This window comes from Sinocyclocheilus grahami, unplaced genomic scaffold (assembly GCF_001515645.1).
Source record: "Sinocyclocheilus grahami isolate Dianchi unplaced genomic scaffold, SAMN03320097.WGS_v1.1 scaffold123.1, whole genome shotgun sequence".
NCBI classification, from domain to species: domain Eukaryota; kingdom Metazoa; phylum Chordata; class Actinopteri; order Cypriniformes; family Cyprinidae; genus Sinocyclocheilus; species Sinocyclocheilus grahami.
Window position 1 is genome coordinate 1,220,869 of NW_015505302.1, and position 23,296 is coordinate 1,244,164.

Sequence of the window (23,296 nt, forward strand, 5' to 3'; positions counted from 1 at the left end):
ACTCGGCTAACGTATCCACCATTATTGTTTTAAGTGTTCACAGTTTAGCAGCTAAACTTTAGCTGTGGGCACGATTCGCTTGCATAAGTGTTTTTGTATTTTATGCCATTATTATAAGAACAGATTGGAGCACTATATTATTGTTTTATGTAAAGGTGCTTTGTCAATGGTAGCGCTCGCTAACTTGCTCAAGGACTCCTCTATGTGCCAATCAAAACAGGCTTGGCCAGCTGACCAATCAGATCAGAGTAGGCTTATGGAAGGGAGGGGTTTGCTCCGAACTTGCTTGGAATGAATCGTTTAGAAATCATTGGCAAATGACTCTAATATTAAATGTATATTCTGAGAAAATTACAATGTTTTCTGACCTTAGATGCATTTAAACCTGTTGTAGGGGACTCCAACACAATATTAGGAAACTTTAAAATACATTATGCTTATTAGCATGCATATTACTAGCATATTGGCTGTTTATTAGTACTTATAAAGCACATATTAATGCCTTATATTCTGCACAACCAAATTTCAGATCCCTTAATCCTACCCCACACCTGAACTTAAAAACTACCTTACTAACTATCAATAAGCAATAAGTTAAGAGTTTAAGGCAAAAGTTGTGGTTAATAGTTAGTTAATAGTGAGAACTGGTCCCCAAACTAAAGTATATTTAAATAATAAAACTAGCACTAATAAAAATGACAAAAGCCCACAACAAAATTACAAAAACTAAAACTGAAAATATAAAAATAAAGGATATTAAAATGATGGTTTTTAAATAATATGAAAATAACACCACTTTATAGTTTACTTCATCTAATTAGTGTTAACCAACAGCCAAATACTCATTTAGACATTGATTTTTAAACATCCAAAAGAATGCTTCTAGGAGCCCAATGCCAATATAAACACATGCTTGCACAGTGGAAACACATTGTGCTTCTCTGACTGACAGAAACTCTAAGCTGTTAGCTAAAGTCACTGACCTCGTGTCTCATACTCAAAGCAGTAACATCTGAATTATCGGTCTGCCAGAATTAATAGTGAGGCCTCAGCCATCAGTTTCTTTTTGCAACCCATTTGAGGTCCTGTGAGAAGATCTTTCTCTGCCTGAGACTGACCAGGTGATGTCTATGACTAGTCTTACAAGATAGTCACCTCTATTTTTTTTCTTTAAGACTGCTCACAACATAAATGCAGATTGGTCTAATTTGAACTAAAAACAAATTAAACTGAGGCTGAGGGCCATTACCAACTTCAGTTCTAGTGTGGAAAGAGTTGGCTTTACAAACAGGGATTAATTTCCTGTGAATCATATGCCAAACAACTATAATTATGCCATTTGTAGGTCGATTCCACCATAAACTGTAAACATTGTGGCTCTGTGATGATATCCAAAACAGTGCTTAGATCGTTTGAGCATCACAAACAGCTCGTGATTGGCTGAACCAATTGTGTGACCACTCTGGGATTCGCCCACATCCAGTTTTGATCCTGCATTCCACCAATTAATGATCTCACCAAAATGAATGGCCTTGATCAGTACTAGGATGAGGTTCTCATCTTTTTCAGCCCTGTCTACTAAATAAAATTTACCCAGTCACCTCAACAGCATAAAATAACTTATTTCTAACCTAATAAGATCCTCCGAAGGGGAGTCATGGCCTAATGGTTAGAGAGTTGGACTTGTAACCCAAATATCGTGGGTTTGAGTCTCGGTACTGGCAGGGATTGTAGGTGGGGGGAGTGAATGACCAGCGCTCTCTTCCACCCTCAATACCATGACCCTTAAGGTGAGACCCTTAAGCAAGGCACTGAACCCCCAACTGCTCCCACCATAGCTTGGGAATGCAACCTAGGAATTTCCATCTTGGATGAGCAGGGGTGTGACATTCTGGATCTGGTACACTCCTCATCCATATGTACCAGGCATAATCTACTATAGATGTAAGCAATTTCCAGTCAACCACTTACATATGTTCTGGACGTGCCTGTGGCTGACAGAATTTTGGTCAGGGGTATTTGACACACTTATGCATGCCCTCAACACTGATGGAGACCCCAACCCTTGTTTGGCATTTCCTTAAGACCAGACATGCCAGCTACAGCATGATAATAAGATTACCGTCATGCTAGCTAGTCACACTTGTCTTTTTCAAAATGGATTTTTCATTATATGCAATGCAAAAAAAATCAATAAAAGGTTTTGAAAGGAGGACAAAAAGAAGCACTAGAAAGTTTTTTTGGCTGCCAACCTGGTTTCCAGAAAGTAGAAGCTCAAAGAAATATGGATTCTTGGGATAAAATTTCAACCTTTCTTCATGACAAACATCCACTCAAGTACGACAACAGTTTGATGTGTAACACCTACTTTTCACAACCCAATCAATTCCTGGTGGATAAAAAAAAACATCCTGTTTATCTGGACTAAAAGTTTGGAGAAACTAAAATGAAAGCTATTAAACACCATTTTTGCCAATTGAAATAAAGCTAAAAAAAAAAAAAAACAATAATGAAAATTAATTAAATGAAAGTTTCAGGTGAAATAAAAATAAATTAAAGCTAAAATAAAAATATAAAAACTAATAAATAAAAAACATAAAATGTATAAAACTTTTAAAAAATATTCTGACATGCACTGTGAGCTGTAAGGTCTTATATAGTTATATCTAGTTATATAGTTATACTTATATAGGTCTTATATAGGTCTTATATAGTTATATAGGTGTGTGGCTTTCCTAATCAAGTCCAATCAGTATAATCAAACACAGCTGGACTAAAAAATAACAACTAATTAATCTCACATTTTTCTGAAATTAATCGTGATTAATCCCACCTAACATTAAAGTTTTTTAATATACTTTTATATTGCAATAATTTCAAATTCAATCTTCAAATTAATGTACAAACAACAAAGACAGTATATATTTTGTATATATTTGTTTAATGGCATATTTTTTATGACTGAAGGCCAGTATCAATGATACCAATACTGATTTCTCTATAAAATAGATATGCAATTGAAGAGCACGCGCTGCGAGCACAGTATCGTTTCCGCACTCGTTTGACTCGTGCCTGGCACTGAAGTGAAATGGAGCGCACGTCTGAAAAGTCTCCTGTTCTCAGTCGTTCTGCGACTGAATAAATGCACTTCTTGTCAAGAGAAAAAGTGACAGAAGCAGCCGTTGTGAGTGGTGTGGCCAGCCCTAGCCCCACCCCTGCGTCAATTGCGTTAAATATTTTTAACGCGTTAAACTGAAAAAATTAATCGCCTGCATTAACGTCATAATTTTGACACCACTAATATATATATATATATATATATATATATATATATATATATATATATAAATAATCCTAAAATAACACCACTTTTCAGTTGACATTATCCTAAGGCCAAGGGCAAGTGGCAAAAATAATTACAATTAACCCGACAATTAAAAAAACAATCCCTATCATGTTACAAAAACCAGCATGACCACCTAAATCTGTCATGACCTGGTTTTAGCAGCAGGGTTTTGTGTCACGGCTCTTATGCACAGTGTAAACCCATGTTTAGCATGTGATAATGTTAACAAATCAGCCGAATTCAAATGCACTCATGTTTTAGTCTGGATAACATAAAAGAGCTTGTTGCGGTAAAGCCCAACAAAGCCTTATTTCTCAAATATTTCACAGAGTGGAGCTTAACAGATCTACTCTGACAAACGAAGACGAGGCTTTCGAGGCTTAGGCACACAATACAAATTCACAGTGTGACCAGCAAATAAATCAGATCTGTAGGATTTATAACATTGCAGACAACACCGTGGGCCTAATCTAATGAAAACAACTCTGTGATTCTGTTCCACAATAAGTGTTTAATTTTTATTTCAGTCTACTCAGGTATTTGAGTGTTTTGCGGAGAACTTGTGTTGTTGTAAAGAGGGGCCTGATTAACACCGGACACCCAGACATACACAATTACACGCCTAGGGGAGAGGAGGGGGATGTGGAAGCCAAAACCAAGCTATATTTAACATCTTCTACATGTGGGCTTCATTTGGGTGAATGGGCCTGCATACCTCCACTGACAAGAACCAGGCAGACCCAAATCCTCCAGTCTCTTAACCCTTGCATCCCTGTACCAAGAAAGGCTGAATTCTGTTGACTTGGATCCTTCTATTAATCCGAAGGTCTGACTCTCCTGTCATTCCTTGACTATTAGGAAAATCCATCCATAACATGACATGGTTTAACTGAAGAGGGGTGTGATCAGGTGGACTTGCGTTTGTTTGAGCAGGGCTGAGACGTTCGCTGATACGTGGCCAAGCGGTTTGAGTCTGGTTTTTATGGTGGCACTGATCATTCAGAGTGCATGAGAGTCGTGAGCTTGATCGGTTTCTCTCTGTTCTGTGTTATCTGTGTTCCAGACCCGAGGCCTTAAACTGGTCCTTTCTCCAGCCCCTCCACACCTCTGCTCCACTCCAGATGTCTGTAGCACACACATGGGCTCATAACACGCTTATGATACTATACAGACCCTGACACCCAAACAATGATCCAGGGCTTTCAAAATGCAAATTATTATTTTTTTTTTAGCTAATGAATTAAAAGTGTGAAATTCCTTCGCAGTGCTATATTTTTAATGAACACAGGGCCATCCTTAGCTGACGCGGGGCCCGGTGTGAGGTAGGGAGTGGGGCCCCCCTCGGTCCATTCGCGATCACGTTCCATGGGGGTGTTGGGTTGTTTACCCCTTGGTCCATGGGCTCATAACACGCTTATGATACTATACAGGCCCTGACACCCAAACAATGATCCAGGGCTTTCAAAATGCAAATTATTATTTTTTTTTTAGCTAATGAATTAAAAGTGTGAAATTCCTTCGCAGTGCTATATTTTTAATACCCTGACACCCAAACAATGATCCAGGGCTTTCAAAATGCAAATTATTATTTTTTTTAGCTAATGAATTAAAAGTGTGAAATTCCTTCGCAGTGCTATATTTTTAATGAACACAGGGCCATCCTTAGCTGACGCGGGGCCCGGTGTGAGGTAGGGAGTGGGGCCCCCCTCGGTCCATTCGCGATCACGTTCCATGGGGGTGTTGGGTTGTTTACCCCTTGGTCCATTCGCGATCACGTTCCATGGGGGTGTTGGGTTGTTTACCCCTTGGTCCATTCGCGATCACGTTCCATGGGGGTGTTGGGTTGTTTACCCCTTGGTCCATTCGCGATCACGTTCCATGGGGGTGTTGGGTTGTTTACCCCTTGGTCCGTTCGCGATCGCGTTCCGGGGAGGGGGGGGGGGGCCCGGGCTTGCGGGGGGGGGGGGGGGGGGTTGGGGGCGTTCGCCGCAGGGCCCGGTGTGACCGCACCAGTTGCACCCCCCTAAGGACGGCCCTGAATGAACATCCCGAACCTCCACACTAATGAGAGCGCCATTTAGATGAATATGTAAAGATGTGCTCAATGCTTTCCTCTCAATAACAAAATAAACATACAGCAAAAATGTCAGCTGTGAGAAAACAGCAGTTGAGAAATCATCTGATCATAGCAATGTGGGTGTTTGCGCACCAGCTCTGCAGTTCAGCAATATCCAGGCAAGTCCCATCACATTTATTACCCCATTACTTTATAAATGTAATTCATAATATATTCATTAAACCAAACATAACAGCACTAATATGTCCGATGCAGGGTCACAGGCCACATCATCTCAATTCACACATAAGCCACAAAAAATAAACAAGATTTAACTAACACACATACTTTCTCACTAGTTCAAATGCCCACAAAAATGCAGAGGACTAAAAATACACATCAAACTCTGTGTTAAAAGAAAAAAAATGCTTAAAGTTTTTGCAGAAGCCCAAACACCTTCCTCAGAGTGTGTGTGTGAGCATGAGAACGGGCGGAGAGAACATTCCAGGCATAAACATTAGTGAAAATAATGTCACAGAGGGGAAACTGGTGAGAGTCCAAGGCTTTTGTCACCAAAGCGAAAGGCAACAACAGTTGTGCACATTCACACACCTGTACTCAACATGCTCATGTGACTATTATCTAACGTGCTGAGCTCACAGCTTTGGTCTGAAGTGGGTCACTCTCAGGACCATCGGTTTCAACAGAAGTTCTCTTCCATTAGATGTTCTTCATCAAAAACAGGTAATATCAAGCCTAAACTTGCAACAACTTCGCTATCACATTGATCTTAACAGCTGATGGTGAAGATATATCATGAATTCACACTTGGTTGTCAACATTTTTGACAGGAAGTACTGAAATAATCCTGTGTTATGATACAGCAAACACTTTGCATGTGAATTAGAGTAACAACAACTCCACCAAGCTGCTGAATATTAAATAGATGTTGATATGTAAACATGGGTGACCACAAGTTAATGTGCTCAGAGTTTGTCTACATAGAAGGTAATTTATTTAAAAAAATATAAATAAATCCTTCATTCCACAGTAGCCTTGCCATCTACTGTCTACATAGGCAGGTGCCTTATAAGGCATCCTTAGGCTAAGTTCAAACTACACGAATTTAAATGTCGGCAGATCGCTGTGCTGTTCAGACTACATGACTTGATTGTCTGTTATTATGTCGTTGTGGTGTTCACACTACGTGACTATGTAAATGATCTGCAACCGGGGGTTACACACTACACAAGCTGACAACAACTCGGTCACCCAACGACTCTACAAACCACATTTTGTCACGAAAACACATGCGAGAATTGGAATGGGAATGACACGAAACAGGAGTTGTTTATTTGAAAATGGATGTCTGGAAGAAATTAGCACTGCAAGCTGTTTGCTCGATGAAAAATTTTGCTCCATTTATTGTGTCCAAACTATTCTTTAAGCTATGTCGCTGCTGTTGTTTTTCTTCCGGTGTCCTCAACCCATGCCTTGCTCTCTCATTGGCTGTAGTTCGTCACGACACCTGACACCATGTGATGTCGAGTCGGCCGACCGGTCCAGATATTTGGCATGCTAGATATTTGTTTGCCATCGGTGAGGTGTCGGCGAAGCATCAGCGAGCCTCTTTGATGCGTCGTTGTGTAGTTCACACATAAAGATTGCCAAGCACCGATCACCCGCTGATTTCCCCCCGATCACAGCCCAACCTGTCGGCGAGCTCGTTAATTTGCAAATCGGTATTAAATCGGGCTTAAAATCCTGTAGTGTGAACTAGGCATAATTGGACCACTGTACATAGGTAGTAACTAATGGTACATGAATCACAATTGTTTTAAAGAGATTATCGCTTTAGCATGTTGCTAAGCTAACAACAAAATTATTTTCATAATACACAAATTAGGTACAAACATCCATTTTTATGACTTTGAACTATTTCATACATTTTATTATTGAAGGAATTGTAACCATTTATAAACGACAATCTTTCTGACTCGTCGGCCATCTTGGAAGGAAAATGAAAGACACAAGCTGCCTACTTTTTAGAAAAGTAACCAAAGACTCACTACACCTTCAAAAAAGTCTGACATGAGGTGTGTAGACTGAAAAAAAAAAATCTAGACAATCATAAATGCAAAAAGAGGCCTGAAAAAGGCAAACATTTGCACTTGTTTTGCCTTTCAGTAAAGCAGTGGCTTTTCATCTTGCATTTTTTTGTCATTATTAGATTGTGTGGGCCTACTTTTTAAGTTTGCATTTATGTTTGGGAATGTGCCTATGAAGGCAGCTCACGAGGTTTTGCAACAGAGCCTACATGTTATATTATTGCTTTACCTGAAAACTGATGAAATTGCAGAATGTATTCAACATACAACGAGATTTCAAATGATGTCAGTCATGCGTGTAGCATGCAAAGTCAGGAGCTGTGTTATCAGAAGCAGCAGTGGGAGCAAGACTTCTCCTTATTTTGATCCAAGACAAACACCATCCTGCTATTGTTTCTTTCATCTGAATAGATCTATTGCTCCCCAGCTGGAGGAACACCATGTTCTGTGACACACAAATGGGAGGAGAAAGGATTACTCCTGGCTCTGGGATCACGACCGTGACCTTTCCCTCACTGTGTGTGTGTGTGTGTGTGTTTGTGTGTAAAAGTCTATGTTTGGATGCCTCTACAGGTACTACAGGTACTTGTAGAACGTGTTCCGAAAATATTTTTCCTACTCTGTCTAAACAATGAAAAAAATGTGTGAACGGGAACAGCAACAGTAGCTGCACGTCTCAAGCATTACAGATTGTAAGAGAAGAAATACTGTGGAGGCAGTGGAAAAAATCTATTGCAGGAATGGACGCGCTGAGTTGACGGATAGAGAGACATGCAAAGGGAGTGGCTTGTTAGACTAGAGGGCTAAGAAATAGTCAGCTGAATCAAATCCAAAGTTTATTTTTGAGCTAAAACATTCAGTGCAGCTCATCTCTTGGTCAGCATTGCACTTAAAGGTGATCTAAATATCTATACATACCTGATGATGAACCATCCATGGGAGACGGGTAGAGACGACCCAAAACCAACAACAACAAGAAAAGACTGGGGTGCAGCTTCACCTGCCCTGCATCACTGAAAGAGAGAGAAAGGGAAATACATTCCATATGACTTCCATTTACTTACCTAAAATACTTGACTTATGTAACTACCTTAACTAACAAGTTAACTTCCTTAACTTATGTAATAATGTAATCAACTAAGGTGACCTACTAAATTAACACAACTTAAGTTACTAACATAGCTAACACAATGCAGCTCATCTCTTGGTCAGCATTGCACTTAAAGGTGATCTAAATATCTATACATACCTGATGATGAACCATCCATGGGAGACGGGTAGAGACGACCCAAAACCAACACCAACAAGAAAAGACTGGGGTGCAGCTTCACCTGCCCTGCATCACTGAAAGAGAGAGAAAGGGAAATACATTCCATATGACTTCCATTTACTTACCTAAAATACTTGACTTATAACTAACAAGTTAACTTCCTTAACTTATGTAATAATGTAATCAACTAAGGTGACCTACTAAATTAACACAACTTAAGTTACTAACATAGCTAACACAAATAACGTGTTTTTGTAATGTTTTGCCTTTGCTTACACATTACAGAACATAGCTTCCTTAAGCTAGCAAAGCTTCACTGGACAAACCTAACTAACTTACCTGTATGTGGCTTCATAAATGTCTCTAACTTAGATTAGAATAACTTCTTCCACTTACTAATTCAAGAAACTAACTGAACTAACCTAGCTTACCGTACCTATATGTGAGTTCAAACTTCTCTAATTATTAAACTAGCATAGCTTCCTTCACTTATTAACATGCATAACCAACAGAACTAAGCTACAGTGGGGAAAATAATTATTTGATCCCCTGCTGATTTTGTAAGTTTGCCCACTTGCAAAGAAATTAAGGGTCTGTAATTTTAATGGTAGGTCAATTTTAACGGATAGAGGCAAAATACCAACCAAAAAAAAAAATCCAGAAAAAAATGCATTATATAAAGGTTAAAGATTTGCATTTCAGTGAGTGAAATAAGTATTTGATCCCCCACCAATCAGCAAGAATTCTGGCTCCCACAGATTGGTTATATGCCCATGTGGAACTCAGATTAGTCCTGTCACTTTAAGAAGTTACTCCTAATGTCAGCTCGTTAGGTGTATAAGACACCTGTCCAGAACTTGAGATCATCTCCAAGCCCAGGGAGACTGAAGTGTTAAAGCTCATGCACATTCAAGAAAAAGTTGGAAGGGGAGTGCGAGAACGAACCAATGAAATATGATAAATCAGAGGAATGGAAAAAGACGTCAAAATGAGCAAAAAAGTTCAGCGAGGGTGAAGAGGTGATAAGACTAGAAGAAAATGAGAGATTAGCAAAGCGAGTTTCAGTCTTGGCTCCACTTGCCCTGGTCTTTTCATCTCATTTCATCTCTGGTGCATGTCCAACCGAACCCTCTCGACACTCATTTCTCATGTTAAATGTTTTAAATTGTTATAAATCCCTCAAGCCGAGGCAAATCATTCATCACGATTTCATCCGTGCTCGTGAAATCTTCATATCGCAAACTGGTTTACAAATTGCAAAGAGGGCGATGAACCGTATTCCAGTGTTCCCACATGCTTTTTACAGCCTGCTTTCCAGATAAAAGAAACATTCTGGATTGAACTTCAATAGGAAAAACATCTCAATCACACTAAATGGCGAACTCCCCCCTAGACATCCCATGATGCTCTTTTCATATTTGGTAAAGGTGGGTGGTGCAAACCTCTTCGCACTTCTCTCTACCCTTATTTATATGCTAAATAATTTATAGGTGGTATAAAATACGAGTGCTGCAGAGCCTAGCTTGGCAAGCAGGATGCAAAGCACACGCGGTTTACTTATCGGAGGAATCTCAGCTAGGAATCTGTCCATCAGTTTGGTTGAAAGGCTTAATAGGTCTAAAGAGGCTTGATGGGGCATTTAAACGATCTTAAATATGGGCCTCGGAGAAATTAAAGAAGGGTGAGAAGAAGAACTGGGTCTGTTTAGCGAACGCTGGGATCGTTCAGCTCTTTAACAACATCTGACGCAAATCGCACACACATTGCGGGGTCCTGTAATATTATAGGGGGCCTTTTGTTGGGAAATTCTCACCTGTTCACAGAGGCTGGAGCTTCCTGTAGCTGACGGAGGAGGAAGGGATAGAGGGCAGGAAAACGAGGGAAAAACTCTCGGCCAGTCATCCTGTTAAGAGAAGAGAGAAATGAAGGTTACAGTATGTGCAGGATTGCAGATGAGATCAGATGAGGAATGACAAATGAATGACATTAATCAACTGGTAACCAGTTTTTCCGTTTGGCTGATAAGTTGAGTTTAAGTATTTGTTCAGCTGATTAAACACTACCTTTTCAATAATCTTGCCTACAAAAGGAAGATTTTATATTGGTCTATAATTGCTCAAAATGTTATCAAGATTGCTCTTTTTCAGAAGGGGCTTAACAACTGCAGTTTTCAGGGAGTCTGGAAACGTCCCAGAAAGTAGTAAGGCATTCACCACCTCTAACTGTGCGTTCACACCGCCGCCGTCGAGAGCATCAAAAATCACTCTGGCTGCCCTGCCAACAACGCTGTAGAAAGATTTGCGGATGCTCTGAAGTAGATTGAATGCTTATCTTGTATTTAAAGAGGTCGCAAAGCAAACAAGCTTATCGATCTTGTGCAGACTGACCACAAGGAGGGTTGTGAAAGGATTGTGAGGATTGTGAGAACATTGAAAAAGTTTAATTAAATATGCTAGAAAAACCTGCTCCTCCAAGAATGTGCATTTATTGCATGGACGGAGCAAGAACATGATGAAAATGTTTAAAACGCAGGTGTGCAGTCCAGTTGAAAGCTTCCCCTTTTTGACTTGCTGTTAATGCCGTTATACTGAATGTAAGCAGCAAACTGTCTGCTTAACCACCATATAAACAAACAACAGTGAAATAAGGACATGCGGTTTATCTTTCAATCGATGTTGCGTTCGCTACTATAGTAACAGCAGACTGAAATTAAGATAAAGATATCACGTCATGCAGCGGTGTGTTATAAAATGTATGGTATAAATAAATATAGTTATCAAGAATAATGCAATGCACCAGTGTAGAAAATGAGCCAGAAAGAGGACAAAGTTTTTCACAATTCAGTGAAGAAAAGTTTAGGATTAGTTGGAAATTAATTGATTGATCTGTCCGTCTGTCTATTCTCCGTGCAGAGCTGCAGACATTGCACCAACGTTTAAAAATAAAGAAATACACAAATATCTGAAAATCTTTTAAATATCATCCAACCAAGACATATTACTGGGAGATATTGAGTTCTATACATTTAATGTAAGTAGTCTGCAATACAGTTATAAAGAACTCACTGATTTACATCACATGCTATCATAATTTCATCTTACTTTTGGGCATATAAATATCAGCAGCTGCACAAAATTGCTTATTTTTGCTCAGCTTGGGCCTCTGAATAAAACTGAGGTGCTTTTTCCTTGGAGTAGGAGCTCTATATTCTTTCTCACTATATCATACTATATGAGCCATAAAAGCCTGATGTATCAAATATGATACTCAACAAAAAAAAAAAAACAAAACTTATAAAACTCAAAAAACAAAACCAAAAAAAAAAAAAAAAAAAAAAAAAAAAAAAAAATTCTGACCTAATGCATATGTCAGGCTTTCCAGGGTAAACATATTCAAATATTACAATGACAAATATTTGTAATTGTCATTTCACATCACAGTGCATTATAGGATTATTCCCTCTGATATGGATACATGCAATTCTGCCAAAAGAAGGCATTTCCTTCTGGAACCCCTTTGTGTCAGGAACGTGCTGCCTATGTAGGCAGCTCACTAGATTTTGGAACAAAGCCTAAGTGACACAAGGAGAGGAGAGAGAGGCCGAGACCTTTAAAGGTCTGGTTTGTAAACCACTTCCTAAAGTCTGCGCTCTTTACAGCTCTATAAAGCTCTCATTAGCTCAGCCTCTGATGGAGCGCTGCAGGGACACATGGTTTGTTTATTCCTTAGAAAGCAGCGCGGCTGGAATAAACCCTGGGAATCTCGCTCGAGACAAATGCGTATGTGTTAAGAGAGGGCAAGTCAGACAGTGAAAGTGTATGCGTGAGTGACACACATAAACGTATCTTTATTTAGCTAAGCCTCTGTGTTTAAGATAGACCTTCCAATAAAACTTTTTTTTTTCCATGTCTAACTGAAAAAGCCTATACAGGGCTAACTTTAGCTCAAGAGCCAAGTTTTCAAACACACATGTTGTGACTTCAGCTATGTAAAATACACACACAAACACACCACATCCTGTTTCAACCGCTAATGCACAGTCTGGTCTGAACTTAGGCCAGGTCGCTGTCATGGTAACAAGGTGGGTCAGCTTCGTCTGCAACCTGGCCACATGCTGCATGCTAGCAACACACACAAATGAGCCCTGACGTGGGCAAATGTGGTTACAGTTAAACTCAACACAACCCTGCATACCGTCAGTATGGATTAGTGTCTTTCAGACAAAACACTTCCAAGATGTCCATAAATGCAGGCTGTCGAGCTCAAACCGTCTTTAACCACTCCCGTTTGTCATTACTTACATTCACAAATGAATGTAAGGTGATATAAGTAAGCATATCACGTGTAATGCATTTGAGTGTGAAGCATAGGGCCATTGCAACCACAAACGCTGACCACACACACACACACAAACACACACTACACTACAGTATTTCTTTCGTCAATTTGTTTATGTAACGTAAAGCACATTCGGATCATGAAAACAGGAAACAAACTTTTTTTTTTTCCTGTATTGTGCACTAGATGACTGAGGTCACCCAATAAACGCCTGAGGAACAAGCAAACTCTCTCTGTATTCTGATCAAGACCAAGCAAACACAAATTAACAAAAGTATCATTTTTGCAAGGGAAAATAGTCAAACAAGTTAGTACAACAAAGGCAAATGTTTAAAGAGTGAGAAGATGTTATCAGATGCTAGCAACTCTGTTAGTCTTGTTTATAAACTGAAGTTGTTTCTTGTCAAAATTTGTTTTACGTAATGGTTTAAAGACTTTTGTTGTGTTTCATTTTAGTGTTTAACGAAGATGTGCATCATTTGTTTTTCAAACTGTGATTTGACTCATTTGATGAGAAAAAGAAACAAACAAAGAAAAAAGAAAAAGAAAAAACATCACCGTAATCATTGTTATAATGGTAAGTAGATCAAGTCAAATATTTTTATAGTTACGCAAAACATGAAAACTAATGTAAAACATGTTTGAATAGCAAACCAAACAGCTACTAAAACTCAACAAATGTGTGTTTGATAAACAAATAAAAGATTGTACAACTCTTACTCTCGTACACAAACACACGTAATTTTAATTATTTGAGAAAATTACTAGCAATTTATGAGTGAAAATTATTTTAAAAGAAACGCATGAAAGTTTGAACTAGATTTTGAACTGACAGTAAAGACTTTTTCATTGTTACAAAAATCTTTATATAAATGTTCTTTTAAACTTTCTATTCAAACAATCCTTAAGTATTACCGTTTTCACAAAAATATTAAGCAACACTGTTTTCAACAGTGATAATAAGAAATCAGCATATTAGAATGAAGTGAATTCATAGCAATGAATAGTGCATTAGTATGTGAGATGGGATGCACCTTGCAATTTGGAGAATGCAGTCAGTTTTGCGTGCAAAAAGAAAATTTGCATACTGTGCACAGTACACATACTCTGCTGCAGAAATAGTGAGATAGTATGCTATTCTGAACATAGCCACAGTACACACACTGATTGCAAACAAGAAGTCTCAACAGAGAATGGCCTGTCAAAATGTTTGACAAGTACATGTCAGCGCACAAATCACAAGACTCACAAAAACGCTTGCACACAGGAAGATAAAATAAACAAAATAACATTAGGCAATAGCTGCGTGACCCGCAGGATGAAGATGCCTGCCATACAAACACATAAAACTAAAGACAAACATGTTGATCTAGTGGCAGGGTTATCCAGGAAGTAAACGGTCCCGACTATGGGTGTTCAGAGCGCCCGAGCCAGACCGAAGAGTCAGCGTTATTTCAGTGCGATTATGACAAAGCTCAGTTTCAGTGACCACTAAAGATTCAGCGTCTCTTTAGAAAATCCCAGGGTAATCTTCAAGTGAATTGCCACGGTCAGCTGACCTGGAACCACATGGGCTCTTTGAAGTGTGAGGTATTCCAACACACTAGGTTGTGCCATTACGGCCCCCTCAATTTTCCAATTAAGTCCAATCAGCACACCGATTAATCATAACAAACCATGATCTCATGAGTGAGCCATTATTGTTCTTCAACGAGGTCAGTGCCACTCCTGTTTAGTCATTCTTCACTTCATCCGTGACCTCACTGCGTTCAATCCCAGAATGCATCTGAACATTCTTGCAACAGCTGGCGCTCCACTGGTTTGGATGAGATTAGGGAGCTGATGCAGAGCAGGCCACGCAGCAGGAGGGCCCACCCGCCCTGTCCTGCGGTGACCAGGGATCAGAGGTCATGGCCAACCCGGCAGCATTGGAGAGGGTGTGAATGTGTGCAATAATTGTGTCAACCTTTGTGCGTGCTTGGGCAAGATGTTGTTAGCATTCCTTTTACTACGGAAAAGATAAACATGTGTTGAAGTGCTCCAATGCCTGTCAAGAGTTTGAGGCTATCAGCAAAAGGGAAGAGTTGAAACCGCGAACAAAAGAGTAAGTCTTTGCGAGGGTGGATAAACGTGGAATGAGGATAGAAGCAGAACACAAACAAACAAAGGCCATCAGGGAGTTAGGAGATACATCCAGAACATTTAAGGAGCTGGAAGGTGTCCATGCGCTGTAGGCCAACATATGACAGAGATTAATGACTGGAATAGAAGACTGGAAGGAGAAAAAGCACAGAACTTCAGTGCCCCCTAGTGAACCACCTCGACAGGACAAGTACACTGTAAGATGTCCAACTTCTATTCTGTCAGACAAACACTATTTTGAAGGTTGACCGATTGTAGAATAAGTTGCCTCTACATGAAAGTGTCTTTTAGGCCATTTAGAATGAGCAACTTCAAATATTAAACAGCAAAAACTTGCAATGTCAACTTTGGTCAAACTACCAGGCTGAGTTTGATCACTGATCACCCATAATCCCTTGCACTTAAAGGAGACATATTATGCCCATTTTTACAATATGTAATATAATTCTCTGGTGTCCCCAGAATGTGTCTGTGAAGTTTCAGCTCAAAATACTCCACAGATAATTTATTATATCATTTTGAAAATGGCTATTTTGAGTGGAAGCAGAAACACGCTGTTTTTCGGGCCTGTCTCTTTAAATGCAAATGAGCTGCTGTTCCCCGCCCCCTTTTATAGAATAGAGCTGCGCCATTACAGCTCGTATCTGCTAAAAACATCTGTTTTGGTTCTGATTATTATGTTTATCGTGCGGAAATCATGTGTTTTAATATGGTTTTCTGAGTGCACACATCCGAAGCACACGGACAGAAAGCGGCTGTCACAGCATGTGAGTACTAAACTACCGTATTGTCCTGAATATAAGACTATGTTTTTTTCTTGGAAATACATCTGAAAAAACGCGGTCGTCTTATATTCAGGGTCTAGACTTTGACACGTCAATAATACACCCACAACAATAGGGGGTGCCAAATACGCATAAAACGAGTGTGCCATGAAAGACGTAATGTGATGCGTGTTGTAAAGATGGCGAATAAAAACAAAAGAAAAAGAAAACCTTACAGCTGCATGAGTCGTGACTGTCACGTTAGCCTGATGGGACCAACTCTACTTCTACTGTTAATAAGATTTTGGTAGGCTACTATTAGATGGATAGCCTAAATGTCCTAATTCAGATGGGCTACCTTTTTCTTTTTTTTAATGGTATATCAAAAAGTGTTTATTTTTTAAATGTGATTGTTGGTACATTTTACACAAATTTACGTTAAAAACACACAAGTTACAAAAACAGTCGGTTATGTCTGTGAAGGTAAACAGCATGTTTATTTTAGGTCTGTGTGGCAGCAGCAATATATAGTGAATAAATCAATAAATCCACTGCTCTGTTGTCTCCTCTGAGACTGGAACTCTAAACAGTGTTCTGTGCTCGTCTGTGCAGACAAAGACAGAACAGTTAGCATGTTTTGCCAAACTTTCGCCATGGCATTAGAACTGGTACTCCGTTGTCACTTGCGAAAACACAATAACGGCGCCGTGGGTGTAAACTTACAGATTAAGGGGCGGTAATATTATAATGAGATCCCTTTTCCACGTCACCAAGGGAGCGAAATCAGACATGCTCATTTTTTTCAGACGCTTGCAGAAAAAGGCTTCCCAAAACAAATTTACTGGGTTAATCTTTTTTTTTTAAACCTGGAAAAGTCAGATTTTCATGATATGTCACCTTTAAATCATTTTTGTTTTTGGTTAAAGCATGGGGACTTAAGGGCACATGCAAGTATTTGTTCTTCAAAATGGGATCCGTTTAGTGTTTTTAATAGGGATGCACCGATACCACTTTTTCTAGTACTCGCCCGATACCGATACTTTTATTTTGGGTACTTGCCGATACAGAGTACCGATACCAATATTTTCATTGCATTTGTAAATTTTTTAAATATTGGGTACAGAAACCAAAAGAGTATGTATAATGTTAGTTGGTTAATTTCATTTATCAAATAGAAACAGTCTAACCAAAATGTATTATTAAACTCGTTAAAATGCCCCGATATCAAACGCCGATACCACACAGCATGTGATAAGTGCCATATTCAGACAAAGAAACACCGACAACAGACAGCAGAATGGAGTTAAGGATGTCTACTACGAAGTATATGTATGCAATGAATATAACGTTAAACTTTCAGTATTAACACCTGTATAGCTGATGTGCGCGAGCTGATAAAGCGCGCTGAGTGGTTTGAGCGCGCAGATGCACGAGCTTGTCGAGTGAATATACCTTTCTCACAGACATCACTGGAAAGTTTGTAGTTCGGACGGATATGTAAAAAACAAGTAAGTAAAACAATGCACAAGTTACTTAATGGTAGGGAGAGAGCGAGAGCGCGTGCACTTCTGTTGTGTGATCTTTGATGTTCACTCACTTAGCACACGCATCATTTGGATTAAAACTAAATCGTAAAAATAAGACCATTTATAGGGGCATTCACTATAAACAATTTATTTTCAACCTTAGGCATACACGACTTTCTGGCAAAAGTGAATCTAGCAGCCTGTGTGAAATACGCTAGGCTGCACTATTCTGCACCATTTTTTTTTACTAGTGGGTGCAGGACACTAGTTCATTTATGCAAGTGAGGATGGCAAAATAAAGTAAACTGTGACAAATCATACCCAAAAATTCTTCATACAGTGGACTACCAGCAAAACTGATACATATTTGGGACCAAAATTTATTCAGCCCGAGTCTGGGGGAAAAAAACAGAAGTTCAGGTTTGCATGAAGCTGGATGACAGCATGCCCAGGACACTACAGGCTGTCATTAAGGCTAAGGGTTGCCCAACTAAGTATTCATAGTTGTGTAAATACAGTCATACTAACAGCTGTCTGAATAATTTTGGGTTGATTGTAATCCATTGCATGCCTTTCTATAAAAGTGATCTAACATTATGAAGCTGAAATTGTTCTGACAGTTTAATTGTTCACACAGAGTTCTTGTCATATTTTATTACCATTTTCTAAACTATAGCAAATAAACTGTGATAATGTGAGAAATGTTGAAGGTTTTTGAATAAATTTTGGTTTGACTATCTATTTGATAAATGAAATTAACCAACAAACATTATACATACTCTTTTGGTTTCTGTACCCAATATTTAAAAAATTTACAAATGCAATGAAAATATTGGTATCGGTACTCTGTATCGGCAAGTACCCAAAATAAAAGTATCGGTATCGGGCGAGTACTGGAAAAAGTGTTATCGGTGCATCCCTAATAATTTAATATAACATATAATATAATATAATATAATATATAATATATAATAAAATATATAATATAATATATAATATATAATAATATAATATAATATATAGCTTACTAAACTTGGATTCACAAGCACATTTTGATTACTTCTGAGATTACGAAACTTGTTTTATTACACTGAACAAAATTATAAACGCAACACTTTTGTTTTTGCCTGAACTGAGCTGAACTCAAAGATCTAAGACTTTTTCTATGTACACAAAAGGCCTATTTCTCTCAAATATTGTTCACAAATCTGTCTAAATCTGTGTTAGTGAGCACTTCTCCTTTGCCGAGATAATCCATCCACCTCACAGGTGTGGCACATCAAGATGCTGATTAGACAGCATGATTATTGCACAGGTGTGCCTTAGGTTGGCCACTATAGGGCCGTTCGCACCGTAGGAACCTTTTCATAGTACCAGAACTTATTGTGGAACTACCCACTTTTTGCAGTGTTCGCACCGCCGGAACTGGGAGCAATTTTAGTACCGGACTGCCTTTTTCGAGAACCAAATGAGCTCCTACTCCGGAGCAGGGTCTAACCAGCACAACTGGTACTAATCGTGACGCAAGTAGACATGAGACATAATGATTGGCCAAACGCGAATGAAAACGCCCTCACCCACCATGATTTTAAACGCCGTGTAAACATACTGTAAACATTGTGTCAACTTATTTCGCAAGTATGGAGAACCGCGATAGATGGACGGACGCTGAATTGCAGGCACTTGTAGCAAATGTAGATTCTTAGTCCTCCTTTCCGTTCTTTCAATCGCTTTACGCAGCCTATACGTTGACATTTCATGTCCATTATTGTGAAACCCGCGAGACAACAAAAACACCGCTCCGATCACAGCATCCTCCATCCTCCTGTTGTTAACGTTGTTCTTTGTTTACGTTGTTGAACGCCGCACACAAATGACGTCACTGTGTGTCGACCGTCTTACGTACACTGTCTGAGCGAATACAACACTTTTAATGGTACTGGGAAATAGTTCGCGCAAAATCGCATCAGAACTTTAGTTCTGTACATTTAGTTCTGGAATGACGCTGAAGTGCAGGCACTTGTAGCAAATGTAGATTCTTAGTCCTCCTTTCCGTTCTTTCAATCGCTTTACGCAGCCTATACGTTGACATTTCATGTCCATTATTGTGAAACCCGCGAGACAACAAAAACACCGCTCCGATCACAGCGTCCTCCATCCTCCTGTTGTTAACGTTGTTCTTTGTTTACGTTGTTGAACGCCGCACACAAATGACGTCACTGTGTGTCGACCGTCTTACGTACACTGTCTGAGCGAATACAACCCTTTTAATGGTACTGGGAAATAGTTCGCGCAAAATCGTATCAGAACTTTAGTTCTGTACATTTAGTTCTGGAATTAAAGCGGTGCGAAAGGCCCTATTAAAAGGCCACTCTAAAATGTGCAGTTTTATCACACAGCACAATGCCACAGATGTTGCAAGTTTTGAGGGAGCGTGCAATTGGCATGCTGACTGCAGGAATGTCCACCAGAGCTGTTGCCCATGAATTGAATGTTAATTTCTCTACCATAGGCCATCTCCAAAGGCATTTCAGAGAATTTGGCAGTACATCCAACCGGCCTCACAACCGCAGACCACGTGTAACCACACAAGCCCAGGACCTCCACATCCAGCATCTTCACCTCCAAGATCGTCTAGGCCACGACTTCCCCTATAGACACTTATGGACTGATAAGCAAATACAATTAACAACATTAACTTCTACAGCCAGATTTCCCAATGCAGATTTCGCAATGAGTTCAAGTCTGTCACGCTGATTCACAGAGTTGAAATAAAGCTGATTGGTTTGAAAGTGACTTCCGAGTGAGTTGTGCTCTATAGAGTATATCGCTAATGACAACAGAAAAGAGACTTTTCTGCCTGCAAAATTTCCCCAAAAGTCTGCTAATGTGACCGCAATTTTAAAGACAAAGCAGCAAAAAAACAAATGGGCTGTTTGATACAAAAAAAAGTTAAGGAAAAGTAGAAAATGCTCATGAAAACTAAATTATGACTGTTGGTGCAGAAAAACTTTTGAAGTAATAACACTTTGAAGAGATAGTTCACCAAATATATGCGTGTGTGTGTGTGTGTGTGTATGTACTGTATATATATATATATATATATATACACACACACACACACACACACACACACATACAGTTTATTTAACACATTGACTGCTATATGGGACATATCACTGTAGGAACCAGTTTTTTTTGTTTGTTTTTTGTTGAATAACTATCTTCTTTCATGTTTCACAGAAGAAAGGAAGTCATACAGGTTTGGAACAACTTGAGGGTGAGTAATGTGGACAGAATTTCAATTTTTGGGTGGATAATTCCTTTAAACATACCTCAGGGGGAAAAATGTAATTAAAAAAACATGATATGACCTCTTTAACATGAGAGAGTAGTGAGTCAGAGCACATGATGATGGCCCTCGAGACCATTACAATGCAAAAATTGGTCTTGCAGCTCCAGGGTGTACAAGAGTCACAAAGCTCACGTCATACAGGATTTGCAGGGTCTGATGTCTTGTTCCAGGAACACTAAAAGGCTTTCAAATCGCAATCTTATGTAGCTAAAGTAAAACTGGACACACCAAACTTTATGTTCGAAGTGTTACTGGCTCATAACTTTGATCACATTTTTATGTCAGCTTAAGAAACATTCCTCACAGACTACAAGAAATCGGTGTGTTCTCTCGGTGACTGACTGACTGCTGCGTTCTGGGAAGGATTAGGCTTACTGTACTCTATAATAAAGCCTGATGGCTTGAGCGCTGCTGTAAAAAGGGAAAATGATAATGACAGCAGATCTTTTGACATCCTGAGAGTAAAAAATTAGTCGGGTGGGGGGGGGGGGGGACTCAAAAGGAATGAACTGATAAGAAAATGAAGTGAGGAGAGATGTATGAAAGAGACGTAAAGGCAGATAGACAGGTATGAGGGAGGAGAGCACAGGAATGTGACAGAGTTGTCACCATCGTGACCTGTAGGAGCCGTGTTGCCCATGTGGAGGTGATCAAAGCGAGCAATCTAGGGCAATCGGCCAGGACCACCGCACAGCTGTGAGTGTGAGTGTGTGCGTCCGCACGTACGGCTCTTGTTGTCCCCGTGTTCTCATTCACTTTAATTATTAACCTGTCAGTGCCTCAGCAACAGCTATGGCCTGACAGGGTGGTGTACGTGAGGAACAGTGAACAAATGAGCGTGAGAAAGACTGGAGAGAGAATTATACACTTTAAGTCCCCCTTTTACAAAATAAAAAGTGAAATGCGTTTAGTCTAAGCAACGCATGTATATTTATGTACATTTGGATGCTTAAAAGTCAAACTCAAAATGTTTAAATCTCATGACATTAGATGCAAATTATCAAATCAAGTTGTATCTGAAAATATATATACATACACAGTATCTCACAGAAGTGAGTACACCCCTCACATTTTTGTAAATATTTTATTATATCTTTTCATGTGACACTGAAGAAATTACACTTTGCTACAATGTAAAGTAGTGAGTGTACAGCTTGTATAAGTGTAAATTTGCTGTCCCCTCAAAATAACTCAGCACACAGCCATTAATGTCTAAACCACTGGCCACAAAAGTGAGTACACCCCTAAGTGAAAATAGGATTGCCACTGGAGTCCTCTTCCACTCCTCCATGATGACCTCACGGAGCTGGTGGATGTTAAGAAACCTTGCGCTCCACCACCTTCCGTTTGAGGATGCCCATGTTTGGCTAATCCATCACCTTTACCCTCAGCTTCTTTAGCAAGGCAGTGGTCGTCTTGGAGGTGTGTTTGGGGTCGTTATCATGTTGTAATACTGCCCTGCGGCCCAGTCTCTGAAGGGAGGGGATCATGCTCTGCTTCAGTATGTCACAGTACATGTTGGCATTCATGGTTCCCGCTATGAACTGTAGCTCCCCAGTGCCGGCAGCACTCATGCAGCCCCAGACCATAACACTCTCACCAACATGTTTGACTGTAGGCAAGTATGTGCGGCGTATGGTCTGAGCACTGACAGGCTGACCCCCACCCCTTAAATATATAATTTTTTTTTTTTTTAATTGTGGACTGATTAAATAATGAGTCAAAAGATTAACAGCTAATAATATACATGTAGTCATTCATCACACTGAAAATGGAAAGTAGAGTCAAGTGCATTTAATTTTGTGGTACTGTATTCAGCACAGTGTGCTTTGATGTATACTGCATGCATACAGCAAACATACTGCTGCATTTAATAAATCACATCCACCAAAATCACAGATTTAAACCTTTAATGATGCATAATTCCTATTATTTCACTTCAGTGTCAGAACTGCATTTATTTGAAATAGATTTTTTTTGTAACAATTTAAAAAGTTACTGCCATTACAATCAGGGTTTGAAATTAACACCCGCCAACCCGCCAAATGGGGGTAAAAATCAGCTGTGGCGGGTAACGCTGTCAAATCACTAGCCAATTTGGCGGGTTACTTTTCGTAAATTATGTTCACTCATTAATTTCTTGGGTAAGTTCAATCAGGCCAAATCTGCGCAGGTTTAGCGCAAATACAATCACATGACATTATCGAGTATATTGCAAAAGCTAAACAAAACACACCTACAAAGGCACGCATACTCGACGAGATGAAGTCTGGTTAGAGTAGACCAACACAGGCTTTAGTGCATGTGCGCTTTTAGAGTGGTTCTTTCACTGCATGATTCAGTCTATTAATATGCATTAAGAATGATCACATAATTCAAGATATGGAGGCA

General features: G+C 39.4%; 1 protein-coding gene across 1 annotated transcript in view; it reads right to left on the reverse strand.

Annotated features, from left to right (window-relative positions):
• The window catches only part of LOC107590014 (thyroid adenoma-associated protein homolog), an 88,962-nt gene that overhangs the window by 40,679 nt on the left and 24,987 nt on the right, over nucleotides 1-23,296 (reverse strand). Inside the window, 2 exon segments of the mRNA XM_016278611.1 lie at nucleotides 8,429-8,523; nucleotides 10,594-10,683. Coding sequence (XP_016134097.1) covers nucleotides 8,521-8,523; nucleotides 10,594-10,683 — 93 coding nt within the window. The 3' untranslated portion in view covers nucleotides 8,429-8,520.